The following is a 19543-nucleotide window of genomic DNA, read 5'->3' as shown; positions in this document are numbered from 1 at the left end:
GAATCGGCGGTGGCGTACTCTTCGCTCAATACCATCTGAAGAAGTTAGTCTTCCACACATTGATTCAGTAGAGTTCAAATGCATTCGTGTACAGGCTGGAAAAGGATCTATTTACTTAGCTCTGTGCTATATCCCTCCCCGATCTGACACATTGGTGTATTCACGACTCATCTCTTTACTGAAATCAGTTAATTTACTGACTAAACCTTCTGATTCAATGATTATGTTGGGTGATTTTAATTTACCAAGCATATCATGGAACATCATTGACAATGATATCATACCTTTCGCGTCTAGTGCGTGCAACAACGTATTTTTAGAGGAGATGGCTGAACTCTGCCTAACTCAGGTTAATGTACTTCACAATAAGTTTGGTAGAGTATTAGATCTTGTTTATGTTGATGATGCATCTAAGTCCGTTGTAAATAAGTGTGATCCACTAGTTTTGCCCGAAGATGTCTACCTCCCTGCTATGGAGGTACTTACGAAGTTATAAGTGATGGTCAAAATTGCAGTACCCAAGCATACGACCCAATTATCGCTTTGATTTTTCGAAAGCCAACTTTAAAGTGCTTAACAAAGAACTGTCTAAATTATCGTGGCCTGCATTTAAAGAAAATATTGAACAAAGCGTTGCACTTTTTAACTTTACTTTACATAAATTATTTGAAAAGCATGTGCCTAGACGTATGTATGTTCCTGAAGAGCAAACACAGTTATGGTTCACTAAAGAACTGAGAAATTTGAAAAACAGAAAGTCGCATTATTTTAGATTACACATAAAACCGGTTTACACTCATACTATGTAAAATACTCACTTTTGCGTCATAAGTTTTTTGAATTAAACAAAAAGTGTTATAAAGCTTACTTGTGTAAAATCAAACGGAGTATAATATATAACCCCAAATCATTTTATGACTTCGTAAACTCCAAGCGAAATGTACGTGGGTTTCTTTCCGCCATGAAGTATCAAAATACCGTCTCTAGTGATAATCAAACAATTTCTAACATGTTCGCTCAGTTTTTTAAATCCAATTGTTCCATTAACTCACATGCTAACATTGACTATCCTTTTAAACTAATCTCCCGATGATGTAGTAGTTTATCTGAAATCCTTAAAGCGGTGCTTCAGTTATGGTCCTGACCAGATCCCTACTTGTATTCTTATAAATTGTTCTGATTATCTCTATGAGCCGTTAACAGCGTTATTTAATTTATCTCTTAAAGAGGACGTTTTTCCAACTATATGGAAGGAATCGTTCATAACCCCGTTACATAAAAGCGGTAGCAGATCTTCTGTGGAGAACTACCGGGGAATAGCTAAGCTTTCTGCAATTCCTAAATTATTTGAAGCAATTATAACAAATCAGTTGACGCATTCTATCTCTTCTAGCATTTCATATAGTCAACATGGATTTTGCAAGGGCAAATCAACTTCTACAAATTTACTCGAATTAACATCCTATATCTCAAAAGCATTTAGTGAAAGCAAAACTGTTGATGTTATATATACTGACTTCAGTAAAGCATTTGACAAAGTGTGACACTCGTTGCTCATCTACAAACTTGATCTTCTTGGTCTTCCACCTAATTTTCTACGTTGGATCTCTTCATACCTCTATGATAGATCACAAAGGGTAATGTTTAAAAATACTATCTCTGACGTCATTGATGTTACTTCAGGAGTCCCTCAAGGTAGCCACCTCGCCCGGTTCTGTTCTTGCTTTTTATAAACGATATTTCTACAGATATACAATTTTCCAAAATTTTAATGTATGCAGATGATGTAAAGCTTTATAAATCGTACGTTTCAATTAAAGAAAGGTCTTTGCTACAATCAGACTTAGACAGCATGGCTTACTGGTGTCAAGTAAATCTTATGCCTCTAAATCTTAAGAAATGTAAAGTAATGAGCTTCTCGCGAAGAGCTGTTCATCCCACTTCTTATACAATAGGTACCCATAACCTGGAACAGGTATACAATTTTGTGGACCTTGGTATCACAATGGATCCTAAGCTTAATTTTAATCTTCATATTAATGTGACAGTCAACAAGGCTAAAGGTGTACTTGCATTTGTGAAACGATGGTCAAAATAATTTTGTGACCCTTATATCGCTAAAACCCTGTTTACAACATTAGTTAGGCCAATTCTGGAATACGGTTCGGTGGTTTGGAATCCAAGGTATCAAATTTACTCAGACAAGATAGAATCAATTCAAAAGCAATTCCTACTTTTTGCTTTAAGAAATTTCCGTTGGGATTCTCAATATAACCTTCGACCTTATACGAGCCGATTAAAACTTATTAATCTTCCTACACTTTCCAGCAGCAGGCAAATGCTTGGTACAATTTTTATAGTTAAATTACTAACAGGCTCAATTTCAAGTCCGCTTCTTCTTGGCGAAGTTAGCCTTAATGTTCCCTCCCGGGTATCAAGACACTTTTGCCCCCTATTTCTGAAAGCTTGTAAAACTAATTTCGAATTGCACGACCCACTCCGTTGCTTATGCCAGGATTTTAACTGTCATTCCAGCACGTTTGATATATCATATCCGCTTTTCAGCATTAAGAAATCGATACTGTCCTCTCTCAATAAATGAATCATTAAAATGTAGACATAAAATCGGCTGATGAATTTAGTTCTGTAGCTGAACAGTTTTAGATCTCGACACTTAACAAACTCCTGCCTATCGTGACTCGGCGCAAAAATTGAAAATACTGGTTCCGTACGTCATGCGGACTGCGCCCCTCGTGCGGATGGGCGGGAATGGAGGGTAAAAACCGTTGGGATATTATTATTATTATTAAGCTCTTGGCTTAATCCTGATCCATTCGTCCTGAAATATACTAGCCAGAAATGCGATTGCTCTATAAAAAAGGGAACCATTTTAAAACATAAGTGTTTTTACTCTTTAGAAAATAATTTATGCAACGTCACATACGCGGTTTTGCATTATCTTGATACGCGGTTTTGCATTTTGTTGATACGCGGTTTTGTACTTTAAACGACGATATGTACCTATATTAAGATCTTGCTTAAAGCATCCTTTTAAGCTAATTAACACAATCGCGCTTATACCTATTTTGGTGAGATCTCTTCATATGTTCATTGCTTCGTTCACAAAAAATAAAATTATTTAATTTCACGCTTAAGTAGCGATTCTTAATACGTTTAGAAAGCGTAATGCTTTCTACCATCTTTACTGAAAATCGAGTTTTGAACGAAAAAACTTTATAGGAAATATAAAATTTTGGCCTATTTAAAAAAGTATCCACATTTATTTATACTGACCGGAAAAACAAGTATCCCGCAAAAATTCGTCTAAAAATGTATCCAATTGGATCTATTATGTGCGCAGCTACCGAACTTATGCGCCGCTAGCAGCCAGAGTTGCCAGATGTGGAGATTTTGCCCCATTTTGGGGGTTTTTTAAACCATTTGGGGATAGTTTTTTCGTGTGGGGATTTTTGTTTGGTTTAAAACTTTGATATTGAAATTAAAAAATATATTTTTCTGGCTGCCCATAAAAATTTCTCGAATAAAGATTTTATTAGTACATACTTTTGGCGCGATATGTTTGTAAGGTTTTCTTAACGCCGTCAAAGCATTATTCGACGCAGATTTCTGCTTTGATTGGCTTTCACTGAACAAACAATTTTCGCAACAACCTCCACGAAAGAAATTCTAAAAAATAAATGGTATTCTTTAGCTATTTGAGACTAGTACTTTATTACACTAAAAAAGTTTGATTACTTTCTGATTTTAAACTTTTATTTATGCTGTTTCTGTTGTAGATTGAATTATATTTTAAAAGAAAATTAGTAAAAATAAATAAATAAACATATGTTGTAAAAACATATAACTTTGACGTATGCACATATACATATATAAATTTGTGAAAATGTGTAGGGAAAAGTATTCAAAACTGTAATAAAATGAAAACTGTGTTAAAATAAAAACTGTATTAAAATGAAAACTGGATTAAAATGAACTAACACAAATGTGAATACATACTTTTTTTATTTCTTACTAAAGGTGATTTAAATGGGGATTTAAAAGAAAAATGGGGATTTTTTGGGGATAACTGCGGCCCGATATGGGGATGGGGTACAAAAATATTCTGGCAACACTGCTAGCAGCCGGTCAGTTTGCGTTTGTACTTCATGCTGTAAGCATCGCATGCGCGAGCTGTTTTGCTGAGTACACACATACAGATACAAAAATATTGTGCTTGTATTGGGAGCTCTGCCAACGCTGTGCACCACTGGTGTATATCCAAGAATGATAGAATATATTCCCTCAATCGTGGTCTATATCTTCCACGATCCAGAAAATAAAGGTCGCGCCATTCGCGGACCGCTAACCCTCTCTTCGTCGATTTGACAGCATCCACCCAATCGCTGACGTCATAATATACTTTTGTTTACATTCACTGTTGCCAACTTTATGCTTTTCGCACCAAATTTAGTGGGTATTCAAAACGCGAAAATTTTCGAGTTTTGTGCTTGGTGCGTTTTTGGTGCTTTTGTTTTTAGTTTGAAGACTTAAAATTTGAAAATCTTAAAAAAATGGAAGCAAAATTTATAACAATCGTAAGTGTGCTAAGCAATTTTACAAAAATTTAAACAAAATCATGGCACAGTTACAATCATAAGCGACAACGAAATATGTGCAGCACCTTCAATCATGCCAGAAGAAATTGACCGTTGTGCAAGAAACATTGATTTTTGTTAATTTGAATAAAATTATGTATTCATATAAAGTCCATAAAATACAACAATAAAAATTTGGTGGTTTTTCAAATTCAAAACTTGGCAATACTGCCTTTTGTTCGCTGCTTCTTCTTTTTCTTGTCGAGTTCGTCTTGCTCTCTCATTCTGGTATATTTTGACGTCACGGCCAGCTGCTCTCAGTTCGATTGGCGCAATTTTGTATTCTATCATTCCTGTATATCTTCTTATTGCGGCAAATATGTCTCACTTCCCTCTTCAATTCCTTATAACGGTAACACATAGCTGACATTGCGCCCGATCGCAACGTGGTCCTGTAGCATGATTCAATAATACAAGGTTAGATAATTATTGACAGCTGCGGTGTGACACTCCCTTACAAAAGGTTGCATTTACGAAGGACAGAGAAAAGACAAGAATGCAATCCCTTGTTGCGAAAATGGTACTAGAAAAGTACGCAAAGTAGGCAATTAGTAGTGAAATTCCTTTTGTAAATTCTAATGTATTTGCAGGAAATCTGACATTTTAAACGAAATGTTGAACGTAATATTGATATATCTACGTGAATTACGTCATTTAGGTGCTATTTAGCTGTATAAAAACTTCAAAATGGCTCAAAATTAAAATAAGACTACTATGAGATTGATGTAAACATCCAATGTTTATGTTTTCATCAGTTAAATATGCTTCATATGCATATACAAATAAACATATTGCACAACAGCTTATACTTTTATTTCACACCAAAGCTACACTATTTCCATGTAAGTTTGCAAAGAAGCAACACGGTGCCACTGCTAAGGGAGCGGTGCGAGAGAGACAACTGTCAGTTTATCGAACCTTGTATTATTGAATCATGGTCCTGTAGGCGGGTTCTATTTTTTTAAAGCTTTTTGACACTACTCGTCGTACCAGTTTTCTTTTATGCTCGCTGAAATCCGACCACTAAATGACCGAATTATGTGATTCCACTGATCGCAACTGACCAATAACTATTACTTACTAAAACACGTTTTATTATACATAAAACTATTGATATAAAACTATTCGTCGATTTAAATAGTTAACTTTTTACTGCGCATGTTTTTTTTACGAGGAGAAAGCATCAAAAAAAACATCTTGTCTGAGGTTCTCCTTAATTCTGGACGAGCTAGTGGTATTCCTAAACTTCATTTTACATAGCCGTGTTATTTTCGCGGGGATACGAAATTGAGACATCACAAAATAAAGACAACTTCTTTTCGTGCTGTCGAAAGCGGCGTTGAAATATACAAATAGAAAGCATGTGTCGATCCTATTCTCAGAGGTCTTTTCCAAGTTTTGGCGTATTGCGAATACGAGATCTGTGGTGGATTTGGTAGATCTGAAGGCAAGCCGCAATCAGTTCGTTGACGGAGGGCTTCAGTCCTTCACATAACACGTTCGATAAAATAGTTGGCGTGCATGGCGGGGTCGCCTTTCTTGTGGACTGGGCAGAGCACACTTGAATTCCAGTCGTCGGGCATGAACCTTATTAGCTCCTTGCCATCGTACTTGAATAACTCGGCCGACAGGCCGTAAGCTCCAGTAGCTTTGTTACTTTTCATCAGTATAATCGCTATTCATACCTCGTCATAGTCAAGCGCTGGGACATCTACTCCATCGTCATCGACTGGGGGCTTGGGTTCGTCTTCTCTACTTCTTTCAGTTCTGCTGCCATTTAAAAGGGTCAAAAAGCGTTCCCTCCATAATTTAAGTACGTTCTGGACATCAAACACTAGGTCGCCATGGTTGTTCCTTGAAAACCTTCCGTAAGTCGCTCGACTCTCTATTAAAAATTTCGGGTGGTATTTCGACCTCTCTGTTCTTACTGCGGCAAATACGTCCAGCTTCTCTATTCAGCTCCCTATAATGGTTTCACATGGTTCGCGTTGCGCCCGATGGCAGCGTGGTCCTGTAGGTGGCACCATTGCAGTTTCTTGACACTTCTCATTGTACCAATAATGAGCGGGAAATGTGGTTCCACTACTCGCATATGTCGGTTTGTTGAAGAGTGCTTTCTCACAGAAGGTGTGAGAGTCGAGTGGCGAATCAATTGGTCGTCTGGTTTAATTGCAGCTTTGGACGCACATTTTTTGCTGCACCGAGGCGGGTGAGTATCTTGGTTGCATCAAGATAGTGGTGCGAGTCGATGTTTGGCCCTCGGAGCGTACGTATGTACATCTAAAACACTGGAAGTTTGCCTTTCGTCTATCACAATGTTCTGAATTTGGTTTCCAGTTTTTCGATCTGAGGAAAGCCACGTAGCTTGATGGATCTTTTTTTGCTAGAACCCAGTACTACATACTACCAAGTTTCGCGCCCCGGTGAAGTCGATCAGCCTCAGCCCGTTATCGGAAGCTTCGTCGTGGAGGCTGATTTTTCCGCCAGTGGCTCCAAAGATCCCTTCGTTGCCCACCATGGCATTGAAATCGCCAAGCACGACTTTTATACGTGTCGGGATCAGCGCTGGTTTTTACCGTCTAAGCGCTCATAGAAGAGATCCTTGGATCTGGCTTTGATGTGGATTGTGGCTAGACGTTCGTCCACTAGAGTGATCGCCGGTACTCTGCAATGGAGTCTCTCTCCCACCAACACTTTGAATGGATGGAGGTGATGTCAGCCTTTATTTTCCCTAGGACATCAACCAGCTGGGCACAGGCACCTTCCCGATTGAGGGTTCGGATATTCCAGGGGCATTACCTCAAATCATAGTCCTTCCTATGTTTGCCGTGATCGTCATCAAAAGAAGGGGTATCAGGGTTTTAACGTGGCGAGACCCAAACCCAGCGCATGCGGGATTTTACACCCTCTCACTTTAGCTAGCTGCCAAACGAGTGTTCGGTCGCTACCCAGAGGATTCGTGGATATAATTATCCAGACGTAGTGAGTTGCGATTTGAACCGTAAGCACACGAAACATTTCTGGCCACACCCGGGTGAATGGCAGTCGAAAGCTTTGCAGTACTGGGAAATATACAGAACATAGTAGTCAAACGCGATTATCTCAACTAAACTCTGATAAAATTCATAACTCTACATACTTGTATAGTAAACCAAATAGCCAGACAGGACGTTATTCAAAATAGTAAAATTATAGTTTAAAACACTAAAATCTCGCTTTTATTACAATGTGAACTAAAAAGTAAAAAATAATGTATACAAATACAGATTTCGTTTAAGAGGAATAGGAAGTTCCCTTAACTGATTTCATTCAACTTTTAAAACCAACCTAAAATAGGATTCAAGTAGTAGACAATCAAATTAATTTTACCGGAAAACAAAACGTGGGGTGCTTGATATCAATTGTTATGAACTGTTCATTTTCAGTTTAGTAATATTGAATATTGTCAATAGCACGCTTGTTTTCCGGTAAAATTAATTTCATTTTCAATCACTTTAATCCTATTTTATGTTGGTTTTAAAAGTTTAATTAATTAAGTTAGAGAACTTCCTTTTCCTCTTAAACGGAATCTGAATTTCTATAAATTATTTTTACTTTTTAATTCACATTGTAATAAAGCGAGATTTTAGTTTTATAAACTATAATTTTATTTTAATCTTTTTAGTCCTAAATTGAATTGATTTTAAAACTATTATAACGAATAGAATAGCACGCGAAATTAATCTTTAAAATTTTCATTCGTACTGTCAACGGTAGGACCCGGATTTTTATGCTAAATCTAAATTATGCGCATATAATGTGCATTAAGAAATAAAAAATATGCACTAAAAACAAAAAACATGTAAACATACTTCTCGCATTTGTTTTGCTTTTTTAATTTGTTTTTATTTACTTTTCATATTTCATTACAAGTTTATAATTAACACAAGGATATATTGTAATTTTTAAAGCCACGAAAAAATCTAAATTAATTAAATATATATCCAAAATTTTAAAATATGTATGTATTAAAAAAATTAAGCGCTTAAAGTAAAAAGTAAAAAAATCGTTTAAAATAAATAAAAAATACATATTTAATTTTCATATTTTTTTTAATTTGCTTTGTTCACGGCTATATTGGCAAACAAATAAATACTTCTTTAAATTTTCAAAGTTAAAGCTTTCTCTATTTCGAGCCCTAACCGCCAAAATCAAATTGCATCTAGATGCTCTAGGAATATTTCTGCATCAAAAATAAAATTTTGAAAAAAATGTCGCTTACGTTATTTTGGCGGTTAGGGCTCGATTTGGCCGCAAAAATGTTTTGTATAAGGAGAACTTGAAGCAAACTTCAACGCGCCAAGATTTTAAAAATATTTTTTCCCATTCGATATTAAATCGTCAACATCACTGAAGCGAGCTCTTACATCTTCGGCCACTCGGTGCATTGCGTGCCAAACAAGTAACGTGCAGTAACTTTGGGTAAAATACCTCCAGCGCCTTTGCTGAGTATACCATATCGAGCCCTTACCGCCAAAAAAACGTAAGCGACATATCTTTCAACAATTTTTTTTTTTTTTTTGATGCAGAAATGCCCGTAGAGTATCTAGATGCAATTCTGCATCCAAAAGAAAATTGTGAAAAAAATTTCGCTTACGGTTTTTTGGCGGTTAGAGCTCGATATATGGCGCTGCGTCAATGACACTAAAATAATTTTACACGAAATCAGTACCCAATAGTTATGTGGAATCATCAAAAGCTCTTGCAATTGTGGAGTGATTCGTCCATTCTAGAAAAACGACGTTTAATAAAAAATTAAACATGTCGGAAAAACAGCGATGCATCGAAAATTTTCCACTCGATGTATCGATGCATCGATGTTTTTTCAAAACTGACATCTCTAGTGCATTGAACCGCAATTCCAGTGCTTAAATTGTACAAAAAAAAAGAAGTGACTTTGACCAAAAAATTGAAATGGCTCCAAAAAGCCGTTAGAAACATAATTCGCTCACTTGCAGTAATTTATTCCAAAAAATATCGATGTACATTTCGATGCATCGAATCAAAGAAAAACATCGTTGTATTTTTGCCACTGACATCCCTATAAAAAATGCAAATGCATAGATATCCGGGCCCTATCTATCAGATAACTTTAAAATGGAAATTTAAAGCAATTCCCATTCGTACTATCACTAGGTATGTAGATATTGTACATAATACTTCTATATTGATAGTACGTTGAAAGCCAACATTAGAGTGCATATATATTAGAACGAGAAAACCGACCAGCCAATGTACCCATAATGACGTTTGAAAACAACAAAAAATCAGGAGCGGTGCAGGTACCGTCAATATTTTACAAAATTAAATTTTAATTTTAAAAGCAAAAAATAAAAAATGGTGCGGAACTGTGCTGTTTGTAGAAGCAAAAAGTTAAGAAAAATAAAATCGTATTTTATGCGGCAGTATGTTGTCCTACTTGAAAATGAGCCGTATCAAGGAAAGCGGGCAGACGGTACATATCGGCTAAGGCGCTGGAAAGGAAGGCACGCAACCTCATGGTATACATATCTTTTAAGAGTGTTTACAGTGATCGCCTAACAGGTCTATTCTGCGCGTTACCGAAGATTTTGTAACCGGAAAATTATATTACCAAAAAATGTTACCAGTTCTTGTCACCGCGATTCTAGGTACGTTGGTAATGCAGTTAAAATATTCAGCAATTCAGCTATGAAGAATTGTGCAAATCCTGGCATTGAATATTTCACCGGGCAATAATTTGTTACCAGCATATGAGATGGTAACAAAATTTACCGGTTACAAGAGTATACAGAATGCGAAAAGGGTTTAGAAATTGACAGGAACTTTATTTACCGGTTACAAACTTTTTATTACTAGCGCAGAATAGACCTGTAAGTGTAACTTTTACATCTCTTGCTGCTTATTCAAATCCGCTTTGTGATAAAGCTTGCACCAATCACTTTCAGGAAGAAATTTTTGGTTGTTTATTTATTTTTAATTATATACTATTTTTTCTTTAAACCGCTCCTGGAGTGACTTGACAATGAAATCTACGAAAATTCTATCACTGAATGCGAATAGCCACGAACGTAGGGTATTCTTTGAATACACACGCTCGTAGCAATTCGGATTCAGTGATCACATTTTCGTACATTTCACGAAGTACGATAGATTCTGTGATATCCCCCAATATATCTACATAGTGGCTAATTTTAAGGTAAATTCGAATTAGTTTGGGAAAGGGGCGCGACACCTTTAATACAAACCGAAACCTACATAATGCACATCTCCGAAAATATTTAATATTTACGGGGAGAAGTGGAACTTTTTATGGAAAAAGGTATATGAAATTAATTTGATGGTGAAAAATTGAGGTTATTCAAAAGTAGGGCGTGGTATGTTCTATACAAACTGAAACATTGATAAAGCATACCCCCGGAAGTGTTAAAGTACCTATTTGTACAACATGGTATGTATGGAGGTATATGAAATCAAACCCATACTCAGACACCTTCTACACAAACTGAAGTTTTCATTCTCTATTTGAGACTATTTGGGGAAGTATACTGGAACTTGGTGTGGAAATATGGAATCACTCCCATACAAGGGAATCTTTGAATGACGACATTCCAAATAAAACTGTGTTGTCCCATAGGGAATTAATTTTAGGCTGCGCAACGTCTGCCGGGCCGGCTAGTAATTGTAATTTGTTCATACTTTGCACGATTTGTTTTTTTGAATTTCTTTACAATAGTGTTTTTTTTGTATAAATATATGTGTATTCATTTATGCATGTATGTATATACACATGTGCACATATTCGAAGAAATCCTTCCTTGAAACGTGTTAATCCATCCCAGTGGAGACCAACCAGAGTTTTACGACGCCAAAGCCGCATGAATTACTGACAGGAGTTTTCAAAATGTCAATCATATCCAACTTTAGATAAAGACACAAGACAGAGGACAAATATTCACGAACACGTCACACAAAAGAGAATGTTTGTACTTGGGTTGGATTTTGAAAGGTGCGCAAAACAGGAGGAACAAAATTGAGATATCGACTCAGTAAACAGTAGGTACCAATAAAACAACAACAACCAGTGACTGAGTAATAAGTGAGATAAAGTATCTCCGTTATGACGAAGTGACAGGCGATAGTCCAGCGGTGCGCCCACAGTCACCAAATAACAGGGCGATGTATGCTCCCTCTGCGCTGACTTGTCTGCACATGAAACGTATGAGTATATGCAATTAACATATCTACATGTACATACATATTTACATATGTATATAGAATAGGTATGTACATACATTAGGGATGTCGGGATTTCGGGATCCCGGTCTTTTTTAAGTCCCGAATATCCCGGGATTAGTCGATTTAAATCCCGGGATTGCTGGAAACAATTTTTTTGTTGGCCAATTAAATTTTTATCACAAATATCCCCTCTCAAGGGCAAATTAAGAATTTTTTGCAACCCTTAGGGCCGTTTTTTAATGTAAGCAGTAAAGTTGCCTTTACTAACAGGGCAGATAAATTGTTCCTCACTTTAAAGTGTTTTCGTTTTCTTATCTTACCTGTAAAAATAAATTTGTTATTCCGTAGAGTGAAACTTCACTACATTTCCGAGAGTGGCACTTAACTGCATTCGTCATAAAATTCCAAAGGTTGGCAATGCAACATAAGCAAATATAGAGCAAGAGCAACTGTTAGCAAAAACCAAAACCTTGGTTGAAATATCTAATATATCTGATTCATAAACCAAACCCAAACCAAAATTTAAAGTTGGGTACAAATTTTGAAGGTTGCAACGGGTAAGCAACAATTTATCGATTCGAGAAATTAATGCGCTGATGAGAAAACGAAAACTCGTATATCGAGACGATAAAGTGGCCGGTAATCTAAAGCTTAGATGACAAAACGGCCCTTAATGCTTTAATTTCTTTAAGATCGCATTACCATCAAAAGAAGGAATAATTTTGCTTCGCTCGAAATGGAATAGGTGATGCACTTATATATTTATTGTTTACTTAAATGTGTTAACTTTTTTATTATTACTAAATATACTGATAATATCTTAAATTGATCTCAAACCGTGATTAAAAAAATTGTATATAGTTACATAGGCAGTTACTGCTGTACCAAATACAGTCACTTACAAAAATATTTTGCACCGACTTTTTTTGCAATATCCAAAATATTTTTCATGGTATTTTTTTGTGAATTAAAAAAAATATATAGCTCATTTTCCAACAAAAATCATGTAAATCAAAATTTCACACTTAAGAGAAAGTTGGTTTAAGTTCACCAAATTATCATAAAAATATCAAACTTTTTAATCATAATTTTTACAAAAAATTCCATTATGCAGTTTTATAGCCCATTCAATTTAATACAATAAAGTGCAATTTTAAAGTTGCTAAAAACTGCCTTGATTTTTGAATTTGTTTTACTGACGATGTTGGGCATTTTCTTCCTTATAACGAATTTTTTTGTAGCAAAAAAAAAAAATATAAAATGTCGACGGGATGTTTTTGCAACTTCAAAATTGCACATACATATATATTTTTTTAAATTAACAAAAAAAAATACCATGAAAAATATTCTGAATATTGCAAAAAAAAATCTATGCAAAATAGTTCTGTGAGTGACCGACCGTATATGCATTTGTACTTGTAGTACAAAAACTATGTTATAAATTAATGAGGATATGTACATACATACATATATGTTTGTCAAATTTTATGTTTGTTTTTTGTTGATTGAAAATACTGATTTATCGCCTTAATAAATATGTAAATGAATTACAATAAATTGTACTTTTTTTTGTTATATCAATCTGATTTAAAATACTATAATAGGATGATCACAGATGTGTTGCACTTTTGCCTGAATTTCGGGACAATCCCGGGATCCCGGGATCGACAAAACCCCGAAAAATGACATCCCTAACATACATATGTATATATGGACATGTGTATGTGTATTTCTATCAATCGTACACATGTGTAAGAGTCCCACTGTGCTGCTAAAAAAAACTTTCAATGCCAATCCATGGAGGATGGCTGTCGGATGCGTAAATTGCACATGACATGTTGAGCAGCAACAACAACGCGAAACCCTCTGCTACTCTTGCCACAAATGCTCATACACACCTACCTACCTATATACATATCTACATATGTATGTATGTACTACGTACATAGTATGTACATTTATGTTCAGCATTCCCGAAAGTATAGGTAAGTAGGTATGAATGCGTGTGCATCAGCGACCAGTATCTGCGGCTAAAGAAAGATCTCCAGCAGCGTGGACGACACTCTGCCAATTACTGCACCCTGGAATTTCGTGACCACAATATATGCGCCAGGATATGAATATTTATTCTTCCTTTTTTTACAATTTTTTTATTTTTTGGTTATTCAATTACAAAAACTGTCATAGAAATATTTTAGTTAAAGCTAAGTCACAGACGTTTCAAGCAAAAACTAACTTCATAGAGGAGACATGTAGGAACGCGTGTAGCAAGCAAAACCCGCTTTGAATTTAGTCACTAGTCAGAAGCACTGCTACATAAATAGAAAACACGCGCGTACAAACAAAAACAAATACCTACCAGTGCTGATAACAATTTTTGCTGCACTTAAGAAAAAACGTATCGTATGTGTTGTTCCCTCACATGGAGACAAATGCGAATCGCCTTGTTGTGTTCACTCATAGGAAGCAAATCGTGCATACTTGCGTTGCTAAAAAGAGACCAAAATATATCACTGACTTAGCATCGAGAGGCGGATCCCGTCCAACCAGCTTTTGAGTCTTATCTGCAACGGTGGTGGGACAGTGATGGTGGTAATGCTCGTATTACTGTTAATGTAGTGGTTGCAGTGGTAGCCCCTGTAGTTCGCCAGCAATCGTGCTCTGATTCAGTTACGATTTGGTTGCGCGATGTTAGTGAATATACGATGTCGAGGGCGCGTTCCGTTCGAAATTTAATAAATGACTCGTAGAATAATTGACGCGCCGTCGAGTTGTTATCAAATCTACCAAACAGAGATATTGGATGTCTGCACATAAATTAGAAAAGTGTGTATTTTAAATTGTGAGAGGTTTTTACCTAGCTCCCAGTTGTTCAAGTGATCGACACGAATTACCCATAAGTGCTCAGTGCTTTATAATACTACATATTAAAAAAAAACGTATCCATGATTCCCATGTACCCAAAAATATGTCAATCTGTGAAAATTGATTAGGAATTTGTGCAAAAGTATAAAAATCGAAAGTAAACCGCTAAGCAATATTGAAGCATTTAGAGACTAAAATTAATATATACACGTATTATATATACACACATACATACATATATACATACTAGTGGAGAGTTTCGCCGGGCTAACTTTCAAAAACCACTTGAAACCACGTGAATCGTACACCTCCTTCGAGCTTCTGGTCCCATCAATATGATGGACGTAAGCAGCATGTATGGCAATCATCATCCACACCACCAGAACAGTTATCACGACAGTAGTACTGCCTCAGCTGCTGACATGGCTGCTGTTGCATCCTCCACCGGGTACCCGAACGCCTATTTTCCAGGAGCGGCCACCGCAGCAATGCCGTCGCATCACCATCAGGCTCACCATCACCAGCACCATTTAGGATATACTGGCTACGTCCCAGACGGTGCGTCGCCTAATTACTATACACAACAAGCACAATTAACTCCACCGCCATCGTCTTTGCAACAAACCTCAGCGGGGATAAGCCAAAACTCGTCAAGCGGTACGCCGCACCAACATCAACAACAGCAGCCACATACACAGCCCCAACAACAGCAGCAATCCATGTATCCTCATGCTCATCTTTTTAGTCCAAGCGCTGCCGAATATGGCATCACAACATCTTCGAGCACAGGCTCAATAACCGCTACAGGCACTCCATTGCATCCGTCAAGTCATTCCCCGACAGACTCCTATTACGAAAGTGATTCAGTACACTCCTATTATGCAACGGCTGCTGTTGCGGCAATACCTCCTTCCACCAATTCTCCCGTCTCCGCCTCCAATGCAATTCAAAACAATCCACCTGCGCAGATTGACCCGCCGATCATAAGCTCAGAAAATGGCCTGAGCTATACGAATCTAGATTGTTTGTACAACCAAAATGTTGTAACGCACGCACAACAACGACAAATACAGCACGGCTATGCCTCATTGCCTCATAATACTGGAGCTAGTGGTGGTGGTAATGTGGAGGAAAAATATGCAGCCGTATTGCATTCAACGTACGGAACGGCAGGCTTAGCCTTCGACGAACCCCTTATGCAAATGTCAGCCAGCCAACAACAATCACCACCACAGATGTGGCATCATCAGCATATAAGTGGTGGTTACAGCATGGATGCTGGCATTCCAATTGATGCTTTGGGCATGCATCCCTTGAATATGGCGCACATGCAAACGTTGCCGACCCCTCAACATCCGCATCAACAGCAACATCTGCAACAACAACAGGCACAATTACAACAACACGGGTCGCCAAGTGGACCATGCATAACGACGCGAAGTCAACAAGTTGTCTCCCCTGACGGCACGGGATTACCCTCATCGCCAGGATCCTCATCTAGCCAAGCTGGATCACAAAATAAATCTCCTAACCAAGCAAGCAATTTGCCAACATATAAATGGATGCAATTGAAAAGAAATGTCCCCAAGCCACATGGTGAGCAAACCTTACACGAATATTGATAAGCAGTGATGCTCAGCTTTAAGAATAATTCAGTTTCAATTTGAAAAAGAAATATTTAATTTTGTATGCGTTGCTGTGTATGCAAGATAACTTAAGAAAAAGTTTCAGTTTCAGTTTTGATTGGACGTGTTACAATTCTGAATTATTTAAATAAAGATATTTGTGTTTAACCCTAGGATAGGCAACACTCTGGGAGGCGCGAAGTAAACCAACTTGGCCTAAGTAATAATAGATTGGCGCTTACACATATGTATGTATATTAGAGTTTGGCCGAGTTTCTCCTCCGATTTGTGGCGTGCGCCTTGATGTTGTCACACAAAGGGGAGGAACCTACAGTTTTACACCGACTCCGAAGAAGAGAGAGCTGTTCTTCATGGCAGAAATACGCTCGGAGGTTTGCCATTGTCTGCCGAGGGGCGACAGCTCTTAGAAAAAACAACGTTGTTTAACTTTTTTTTATTTTTTTTTATTTTTTGTTGTTGGGTTGAGCCGGGCTTGAACCCAGGCCGATGTGAGAAATAAAAAAGCGATTTGAAAACAAATTCGAGGCAATACACTTTCGAATTTCTGAGCGTATTGAAAGTTGGTTTATGCTTCCGTTTTGAATCACAGCGAACTGGGTCAAAGCGCTTTATGTGTTGGAATAAACAAGGTAATATAAAACAAAATCTTGTTCATTTCATAATAGAGCATACAACAACAACACGTTGCTTCAACGGTTGCCTCGTGTGTAGTCAGCATTATAAATTGGAGTAGGTCGTCGTCAATTTAGTTTATGACCGGGCAAATCCAAAATTTACATCCTACTGAATTTATCGTGAAAATTTAGGAATTATGGTATAGAAAAAGTCCTCAAACATGACCTGCAGTAGAATTCTGACAATCGCTACGCTAAATTTCCATCGCTAAAATTCTCTAAATTAAAAGCCATTGGCCTAAAGTACGCAATATGGAAAAGTAACAGAAGCAAAGTGTAATCAGGCAAATCTGGCAGTGTCAGGGGCATGTAACTAAACGTTGCATGCTTTTAAGGCCCGTCCACATAGAACTTTGGCGTTGCGTTGGCGTTGGCGTCGCTTCCACATAGCCAAAATTCGACAACGCTCACGCCAACACAAAGCAAAAAGATGGCCAACTCTCATCTTTTCGCGTGCGTCGCTCGTCAGCTGTTGCAAATAAATAAAATTATGTGAAATATTTTCCTTTTTAATCAAGTGCGGGCAAGAAATATCGTTTTTAATGCAATTATTGATATGAAATATTAATTTATCTGTCGTTAGTATATTAATGTAGTGGCCCAAGCATTCGCTGCCAAGCGCTCATTGTAGCAAGCATACTTTTAACGTGCGTTCTGTCAAACCAACGCCAACGCCAAAGCTAACACGAAAGTTCTATGTGGACCGGCCTTTAAGCGCGCCTGCTATTCTTTTGGAGACCATTAGCGATCAAAATTAGCGATAGCGAACGCTGGAATTCAGCTGCTGGCTCGCTAAAAATCCAGGTAGCTGTCGATATTTGGGTTTCATTGATTAAGAATTTAAGCTATAAGTAGATATCCTATCGATTTCGATACTGACCATTATGTCCATCAGAAATCATGTGCAACGTATCAACACATGATCTGTTAATTACTATTTTCGGCAAAACTGGTTTAACATGAGCCCAAACAACATGAGCTTGGTGTTATCACCTCCGACAAATTTCTCGAAATGACGATACCGCCATTATCGTATTTTATTTTTTGTATTATACTTAATGTTAAACTTAATATTTTTGAGATTATGTTACAGTTGCCGCGACTACTTATCTCGATATTAAGAATAATATATGATTGTAACCTAAATACCTTTTACAAACAGCTTTCTCTAAGAGCCAAATTCACAGTGCGTAGTTAACTCAGAATCGGCAGTTAACTACAGATTTTCAGTACTGTGAATTTGGCCCTAAATGATGCTGAGTTGATATACGCTATACACATTTCCAATTTAAATGGACTTACCTCTTTTATTTATTTATTTATAAATATAAATATAAAAATAACATGTCAAAACGTACTTTGGAAAGACCGCTATCAGTACAACCTGACACGTTTAGCAAAATTTTAGGTTTATTCTGCTTGCTGAGATGTTTGAGGCTTGCCTTAGCCTCTGTCACATTCCTAGATGATGGACCAAGGCTAGGGTAATCTTCATACCGAAAGGTGGAAGGGTCTCTCACGTCAAACCCAATGACTTCAGGACAATAAGCCGAACGTCCTTCTTAAAACTCTAGAAAGACTTCTTGACGCCCATATCAGACAGCGCCATTCTTCTGGGGACGTGTCGGAGTGTCAACATGCCTTTTATAAGGGTAAATCCGTGTTCACTGCGCTTCAGGAAATTGTGTCCAAAATTAAACAAGTAATTTTTAGCAAAAAAAAAATGACTTGAAACAAATTTTTAGATATATATATTTCATGATCCAATGATAATGATAAACCAGATTAGTATGGGACCACCTTTGAGTTACTACCTTTCCGAAAAGGAATTATCGAAATCGGTTGACATGGTCCAAAGTTATGCCGTAACATATATAAAAAAAATAAAAAATATTCCGACGAACTGATAACCTCCTCCTCCGGCCTCTTGTATAGCTGATACGGCTTCTCCTTGAAAGAAGAATTATCTCATCAGAATTGGGGGCGCGTCCGTAACCAGGTATGCAACGAGACATACTCCTCAAGGAGGAGTTCTCTCCCCCTCCCCCCCTACTCTGGAGCCCCTGGCGGTATTGCACTCACAACAACGGGAAGCATCTCCAAACGCTAAGCGAACTTTTGCAGAGCGCTCTCTGTCTCGTGAAGAGCTGATCGAGGGAGTGTGGACTTAAAGTCAATCTCCGCAAGACCGAAATGATACTATTCACGAGGAAATATAAGATACCGGCTTTTCAGTCCCCCTCCCTAAACGGGGTGGGACTTACACTCTCCAACGAGGTTAAATATCTCGGTTTAATTCTCGACAGAAAGTCGGACTGGAAGCGAAACCTTACCGAACGATCCAGGAAAGCCATTACCGCAGTTGTCTGATCCATACCTTTCTATGAAATCGCCGTATGGCTCTAGAAAAATCATTTACAGAGGCGTATTGGACCGGGTGCAAAGG

The 19543-nt window shown here is 37.4% G+C and overlaps 1 protein-coding gene across 1 annotated transcript; it reads left to right on the top strand.

The window, feature by feature from the left end:
* The first annotated feature begins 14606 nt into the window (after nt 1-14606).
* LOC118738580 (homeotic protein labial-like) lies at nt 14607-16520 on the top strand. Its single transcript, XM_036469519.1, has one exon. The coding sequence runs from the start codon at nt 15113-15115 to the stop codon at nt 16397-16399; it is 1287 nt and encodes a 428-aa protein (XP_036325412.1). The 5' UTR covers nt 14607-15112; the 3' UTR covers nt 16400-16520.
* The last annotated feature ends 3023 nt before the right edge of the window (nt 16521-19543 follow it).

This window comes from Rhagoletis pomonella, unplaced genomic scaffold (assembly GCF_013731165.1).
Source record: "Rhagoletis pomonella isolate Grant_MI unplaced genomic scaffold, Rhpom_1.0 Rhpom_scaffold_00004, whole genome shotgun sequence".
NCBI classification, from domain to species: domain Eukaryota; kingdom Metazoa; phylum Arthropoda; class Insecta; order Diptera; family Tephritidae; genus Rhagoletis; species Rhagoletis pomonella.
Note: the sequence above shows the minus strand (reverse complement) of the source record. Positions and strands in the feature narration are given on the sequence as shown.

Bases quoted from the DNA above. Each gene is read 5' to 3' on its own strand.
- LOC118738580 (XM_036469519.1), top strand. From the start codon at position 15,113: ATGATGGACGTAAGCAGCATGTATGGCAATCATCATCCACACCACCAG.